This window comes from Herpailurus yagouaroundi, unplaced genomic scaffold (assembly GCF_014898765.1).
Source record: "Herpailurus yagouaroundi ecotype Mexico unplaced genomic scaffold, PumYag 289, whole genome shotgun sequence".
Lineage (NCBI taxonomy): Eukaryota > Metazoa > Chordata > Mammalia > Carnivora > Felidae > Herpailurus > Herpailurus yagouaroundi.
The window spans coordinates 8,800-16,703 of record NW_024412506.1 but is presented as its reverse complement, the minus strand read 5'-3'; the positions used below and the strand labels follow the sequence as shown (position 1 = coordinate 16,703).

The window sequence follows — 7,904 nt, the reverse complement described above, 5'->3', positions numbered from 1 at the left end:
AAGGTTTTCCCAAACAAACAAAAACTGAAGGAATTCATCACCACTAAACCAGCCCTACAAGAGATCCTAAGGGGGATTCTGTGAGTGAAATGTTGCAAAGACCACAAAGTACCAGAGACATCACTGCAAGCCTGAAACCCACACACATCACAATGACTCTAAACCCGTATCTTTCAATAACAACACTGAATGTAAATGGACTAAATGCTCCAACCAAAAGACATAGGGTATCAGAATGGATAATGAAACAAGACCCATCTATTCTCTGTCTACAAGAGACTCATTTTAGACCTGAGGACACCTTCAGATTGAAAGTGAGGGGATGGGGAATTATCTGTCATGCTACTGGAAGTCAAAAGAAAGCTGGAGTAGCCATACTTATATCAGACAAACTAGACTTTAAATTAAAGGCTGTAACAAGAGATGAAGAAGGGCATTATGTAATAATTACAGGGTCTATCCATCAGGAAGAACTAACGATTATAAGTGTCTATGCGCCGAATACGGGAGCCCCCAAATATATAAAACAGTTAATCACAAACATAAGCAACCTTATTGATAAGAATGTGGTAATTGCAGGGGACTTTAATACCCCACTTACAGGAATGGAGAGATCATGTAGACACAGGATCAATAAAGAAACAAGGGCCCTGAATGACACATTGGATCAGATGGACTTGACAGATATATTTAGAACTCTGTATCCCAAAGCAACAGAATATACTTTCTTCTCGAGTGCGCATGGAACATTCTCCAAGATAGATCACATACTGACTGGGTCACAAAACAGCCCTTCATAAGTATAAAGGAAGTGAGATCATACCATGCACACTTTCAGACCACAGTGCTATGAAAGTTGAAATCAACCACAGGAAAAAGCCTGGAAAACCTCCAAAAGCATGGAGGTTAAAGAACACCCGACTAAAGGATGAATGGGTCAACCAGGCACTTAGAGAAGAAATTTAAAAATATATGGAAACAAATCAAAATGAAAATACAACAGTCCAAACGCTTTGGGATGCAGCAAAGGCAGTCCTGAGAGGAAGATACATTGCAATCCAGGCCTATCTCAAGAAACAAGAAAAATCCCAAATACAAAATCTAACAGCACACCTAAAGGAAATAGAAGCAGAACAGCAAAGACACCCCAAACCCAGCAGAAGAAGAGAAATAATAAAGATCAGAGCAGAAATAAACAATATAGAATCTAAAAAAAAAAACTGTAGAGCAGATCAATGAAACCACGAGTTGTTTTTTTGAAAAAATAAACAAAATTGATAAACCTGTAGCCAGGCTTCTCACAAAGAAAAGGGACAGGACCCAAATAGATAAAGTCATGAATGCAAATGGAATTAGTACAACCAATCCCTCAGAAATACAAGCAATTATCAGGGAATACTATGAAAAATTATATGCCAACAAACTGGACAACCTGGAAGAAATGGACACATTCCTAAGCACCCACACACTTCCAAAACTCAAACAGGAAGAAATAGAAAACTTGAACAGACCCATAACCAGCGAAAAAATTGAATCAGTTATCAAAAACCTCCCAACAAATAAGAGCCCAGGACCAGATGGCTTCCCAGGGGAATTCTACCAAACATTTACAGCAGAGGTAATACCTATCCTTCTCAAGCTGTTCCAAAAAATAGAAAGGGAAGGAAAACTTCCAGACTCATTCTGTAGAGCCAGCATTACTTTGATTCCCAAACCAGACAGAGACCCAGCAAAAAAAAGAGAACTACAGGCCAATATCCCTGATGAATATGGACACAAAAATTCTCAATCAGATACTAGTAAATCGAATTCAACAGCATATAAAAAGAATTATACACCATGATCAAGTGGGCTTCATTCCTGGGCTGCAGGGCTGGTTCAACACTCACAAATCAATTAACGTGATACATCACATTAATAAAAGAAAAGATAAGAACCATATGATCCTGTCAATCGATGCAGAAAAAGCATTTGACCGAATTCAGCATCCTCATCCTTTCTTAATAAAAACCCTCGAGAAAGTCGGGATAGAAGGAACATACTTAAACATCATAAAAGCCATTTATGAAAAGCCCACAGCTAATATCATCCTCAATGGGGAAAAACTGACAGCTTTCCCCCTGAGACCAGGAACACGACAGGGATGTCCACTCTCACCGCTGCTGTTTCACATAGTGTTGGAAGTGCTAGCATCAGCAATCAGACAACAAAAGGAAACCAAAGGCATCAAAATTGGCAAAGATGAAGTCAAGCTTTCACTTTTTGCAGATGACATGATATTATACATGGAAAACCCAACAGACTCCACCAAAAGTCTCCTAGAACTGATACATGAATTCAGCAAAGTCACAGGATGCAAAATTAATGTACAGAAATCAGCTGCATTCTTATACACTAATAATGAAGCAACAGAAAGCCAAAGAAACTGACCCCATTCACAATTGCGCCAAGAATCATAAAATACCTAGGAATAAACCTAACCAAAGATGTAAAAGATCTGTGTGCTGAAAACTATAGAAAGCCTTATGAAGGAAATCGAAGAAGATACAAGGAAATGGAAAAACATTCCGTGCTCATGGATTGGAAGAATAAATATTGCTAAAATGTCAATACTACCCAAAGCTATCTACACATTCAATGCAATCCCAATCAAAATTGCACCAGCATTCTTCTTGAAGCTAGAACAAGCAATCCTAAAATTTGTATGGAACCACAAAAGACCCCGAATAGCCAAAGTAATATTGAAGAAGACGACGACCAAAGCGGGAGGCATCACAATCCCAAACTTTAGCCTCTACTACAAAGCTGCAGTCATCAAGACAGCATGGTATTGGCACAAAAACAGACACACAGAGCAATGGAATAGAATAGAGACTCCAGAATTGGATCCACAAAAGTGTGGCCAACTAATCTTTGACAAAGCAGGGAAGAACATCCAATCAAAAAAAGACAGTCTCTTTAACAAATGGTGCTGGGAGAACTGGACAGCAACATGCCGAAGAATGAAACCAGACCACTTTCTTACACCATTCTCAAAGATAAACTTAAAATAGATGAAGGACCGGAATGTGAGACAGGAAAGCATCAAAACCCTCGAGGAGAAAGCAGGAAAATACCTCTCTGACCTCAGCCACGGCAATTTCTTACTTGACACATCTCCAAAGGCAAGGGAATTAAAAGCAAATATGAACTATTGGGACCTCATGAAGATAAAAAGCTTCTGCACTGCAAAGGAAACAATCAACAAAACTAAAAGGCAACCGACGGAATGGGAAAAGATATTTGCAAAGGACATATTGGACAAAGGGCTAGTATCCAAAATCTGTAAAGAACTCACTAAACTCCACACCCAAAAAACAAATAATCCAGTGAAGAAATGGGCAGAAAACATGAAGAGACACTTTTCTGAAGAAGACATCCAGATGGCCAACAGGCACATGAAAAGATGCTCAATGTCACTCCTCATCAGGGAAATGCAAATCAAAACCACACTCAGATACCGCCTCACGCCAGTCAGAGTAGCTAAAATGAACAAATCAGGAGACTATAGATGCTGGCGAGGATGTGGAGAAACGGGAACCCTCTTGCACTGTTGGTGGGAATGCAAACTGGTGCAGCCACTCTGGAAAACAGTGTGGAGGTTCCTCAAAAAATTAAAAATAGATCTACCCTATGACCCAGAAACAGCACTGCTAGGAATTTACCCACGGGATACAGGAGTGCTGATGCGTAGGGGCACTTGTATCCCAATGTTTATAGCAGCACTTTCAATAATAGCCAAATTATGGAAAGAGCCTAAATGTCCATCAACTGATGAATGGATAAAGAATTTGTGGTTTATATACACAATGGAATACCACTTGGCAATGAGAAAGAATGAAATCTGGCCTTTTGTAGCAACATGGATGGAACTGGAGAGTGTTATGCTAAGTGAAAAAAGTCATACAGAAAGACAGATACCGTATGTTTTCACTCTTTTGTGGATCCTGAGAAGCTTAACAGAAGACTATGGGGGAAGGGAAGGAAAAAAAACAGAGAGGGAAGGAGGCAAACCATAAGACTCTTAAAAACTGAGAATAAACTGAGGGTTGATGGGGGGTGGGAAGGAGGGGAAAGTGGTATGGGCATTGAGGAGGGCACCTGTTGGGATGAGCACTGGGTGTTGTATGGAAAGCAGGTTGACAATAAATTTCATATATATAAAAAAAAGAACTTTAAAGGGTAGTCCCTGTTTGATAAGGTACTTCCTGACATCAGGGACAAAGCATTGATGGAACCCATCCAGAAAAAGGGTTCTTGTCCAGCCCTTCTTGTTGGACAACCAGAAGACTGGCAGCTGGTGTTTATATTTGCGTTTCAAGGCGTAGGTATTAGCAGTTTTATAGATAAGGGCAGTCCTGATCGTAAGCCTGACTGTATTTGTCTATCCCTGCCTGCCCTAAATCCTGGTGCTCAGTTCTCTTCCTTAGTAATAAATGCTGTTTGTGGTATTTTCTTTTTTTCCAGAATAGAGCACTTGCATCTGCATTAAAAACGTGTTCAGGCAGATTTTCTTTCTCTTCAGTGACACTCTGAATGGCATCTGGAAACTTGTATGCTTCCTCTTGGTTAGCAGAAGCTGCTTCTCCTGTTATCTTGACGTTTTTTAAGCTAAACTTCTTTCCAAAATTCCCAAACTGTCATTTACTGGCATTAAATTCTCCAGATGTTGATCTTTACCTTCTTTTTGCTTTAAGTTGTCATATAATGACTTTGCTTTTTCTCAAATCACTTTAATGTCTCTATAGGTATGCCTTTCTATAGCAATCCTGCACCCATATAAAAGCTGCCTTTTTAGTACTAGATAAAAGGTATTTCGCATAAAGTGCAATGTTTTTGTGTTTGCTAGTAGTGTAGCTGCTGTGTCAGCTTTATGAATTTCCTTTTCTTTTTTTCACATTGGTTTTTATACTTGATTCATTTATCTTGAAATGGCAGGCAACCACAGCTGCAGACCTCAACCTATGGTCCATATCCAACAGTTCAACCTTTTCTAGTAATGTCATGACTTTTCTCTGCTTCTTGGGAGCACTTCCAGCATCATAAGTGGCACTATTTATGGGTCCCATGGTGTTATTCAAGGTTTACGGTATTGCACTAAACACAATGAAAGTATGCAAGAGAACTACTAGAGATCACTTTTTACTGCAGTATGCAATTTAGTAGAGAGATGAACTGCTCATGTGGAGATGATTAGCATCTTTTTGGCATTTTAAGTGGATATTCGGAACACTTGAGCTCACTGCAGTAGCAACAGGAGGTGGTTATGAAATTATTACAGTAGACATTACAGTAAGTCTGTACTGTTGTTAATTTTATGCTGTTATGATTTAATACTGAATCTTTAGATTTGTTTACATTTCTTTTGACTGTGAATGGCACCATGTAGGGACTGTATTTTTGTGTGTAAGTGTTGATAAATTTTAACTTTATAATAGATTTGTGTATATTTTATAGTAATAAATGATAAAATAAACTAGTAGCTACATACATTTTATGCATTCATGACAAACCTATATTTATTTTTTCATATTTGAAATTTGAATATTAATTGAGATTTTTCCTATTTGTGATTTGTCTGTAAGTTTTTAAAAAAATTGTTGCAAATCTCCATAAAATTTTCCAATATATTTATTGAAAAAAATGTGGGTATAAGTGGACCCATGTAGTTTAAAACTGTGTTCTGTAAGGGTCAACTGTAATTACTTTATTTTTCCCTGAAATATTCCAATAAATATATTACCTTTCATGAGTCATATATGCTATGCAGTTTTCTTCCTTCCTTTCTTTTCCTTTCCTTTCCTTTCCTTTCCTTTCCTTTCCTTTCCTTTCCTTTCTTTTCTTTTCTTTTCTTTTCTTTTCTTTTCTTTTCTTTTTTTCTTTTCTTTGAGAGAGTGAGAGCATGAGTGGAGGAGGGAAGAAGAAGAGGGAGAGAGAGAATCTTAAGCAGGCTTCATGCCCAGGGCAGAGCCTCCTGCAGGGCTCAAGCTCATGATGGTGATATCATGACCTGAGCCGAAATGATGAGTTAGACACTGGGGCACCTGAGTGGGTCAGTCGGTTAAGCATCCTAGGTCATGATTTCACAGTTCGTGGGTTCAAGCCCCATGTGGGGCTCTGTGCTGACAGCTCAGAGCCTAGTGCCTGCTTCGGATTCTGTGTCTCCCTCTCTCTCTGCTTCTCCCCCATTCATGCTCTCTCTCTGTCTCTCAAAAATAAATAAAAGTTAAAAAAAAAATAAGAGTCAGATGGTTAACTGGCTGAGCCACCCAGGTGCCCCTATGCTGGGCAATTTTATTGAAACATGTATATTTTGAATTTGGTTATACAGCATGAATATAATGGATAGATTTTTTCTCTGTAGGAAATATGCTGCTAAGTACTGACTTTATAATTTTATGTTAAAAACTTTTATATAGTGTTTCAGAGAGGCAGCATACCATGGTGGCTAGGAATGGTCTGTCTCATATGCTGTAATCCTTTGGGTCACCTTGCACAAATTCTCTGTGCCTCAGTTTCCTCCTCCTTAAAATACATGTACAATACTACCTCTTGATGGTGACTGAGAGGTACTTAATAGGTGTAAGGTGCTTAAAACCATTTTGGCACATACTAAGTATTCAAGTGTTATATATTATTGTTACCATTCACTTTATCATCTTTATAACAAACTATGAGCAAGATATTGAGAGGCTGGGTATTTTCTTCTTGTTTTCTAGATGTGAATGAATTGAAGGAATGTCTTTCTGTGTTGGTTAAAGAGCAGCAAGCTCTGGCCATCCAGTCAGCCACTACCACCCTTTCAGCCCTGAGACTCAAGCAGAGGCTGGTCATCTTGGAACGATATTTCATTGCCTTGAATAGAACTGTTTTCCAAGAGAATGTCAAAGTTAAGTGGAAAAGCAGCAGTATTTCTTTGCCTCCTGTGGACAAAAAAAGGTAATAATATAATGAAGAAGGAATCCTGATACCAGCTAAATATAAAATGCAGGCTGTTTGGTTGAGGAAGTTTAAGTACAAGTTTCAATATAGTCCCTTCCATTCTTGCTTTCCCTTTTTGTATGTTTCATATAATCTGGAGAATGGCTTTGCTAATTTGCTGAGAGTAACAGACTGCTTCTTAATCTGTGCCATTAATTTATTTATTTAAAAAAATTTTTTTAATGTTTATTTGTTTTGAGAGAGAGAGAGAGACAGAGCATGAGCGGGGGAGGAGCAGAGAGAGAGGGAGATGCAGAATTTGAAGCAGGCTCCAGGCTCTGGGCTGTCAGCACAGAGGCCAATGAGTGGCTTGAACTTGTGAACTGTGAGATCATGACCTGAACCAAAGTTGGGCATTTAACCAGCTGAGCCACCCAGGAGCCCCTGTGCCATTATTTTAAAATGCTTTTCTGTCAGTAACTGTGGAAGCCAGTGAAGGTGTAGATAAGCATATCTAGATTTTTGAAAATGGGGCCTGAACATTATATTGTTTTTGTTTTGTTTTATTTTGCTTTCGGATAGGGAATACTCATATCATAATATTTAGTGCCTAGCTAGTTTAGATGCTTCAGTTTTTTCTTCCTAATGTGATTTTCTTATTCTTTAACTCTTCAAAAATTTTTTTAATGTTTATTTATTTTTGAGAGAGGGAGAGAGAGAGAGTGAGCACAAGCAGGGAGGGGCAGAGAGAGGGGGAGACCTAGAATCCAAAGCAGGCTCCAGGCTCTGAGCTGTCACCACAGAACCCGACGCAGGGCTCCAGCTTGTGAAACACGAGATCATGACCTGAGCCAAAGTCGGTTGCTTAACTGACTGAACCACCCAGGTGCCCCATCTTATTCTTTTATTATAAGAGATGTTTCAGATATATGATTTTTTTTTTT

The 7,904-nt window shown here is 38.8% G+C and overlaps 1 protein-coding gene across 1 annotated transcript in view; it reads left to right on the top strand.

The window, feature by feature from the left end:
* The first annotated feature begins 6,647 nt into the window (after positions 1–6,647).
* The window catches only part of LOC121021295 (E3 ubiquitin-protein ligase HERC2-like), an 8,771-nt gene continuing 7,514 nt past the window's right edge, over positions 6,648–7,904 (top strand). Inside the window, exon 1 of the mRNA XM_040461559.1 lies at positions 6,648–6,978. Within this exon, the coding sequence (XP_040317493.1) occupies positions 6,713–6,978 (266 nt within the window). The 5' untranslated portion in view covers positions 6,648–6,712. The remainder of the gene's footprint in view (positions 6,979–7,904) is intronic.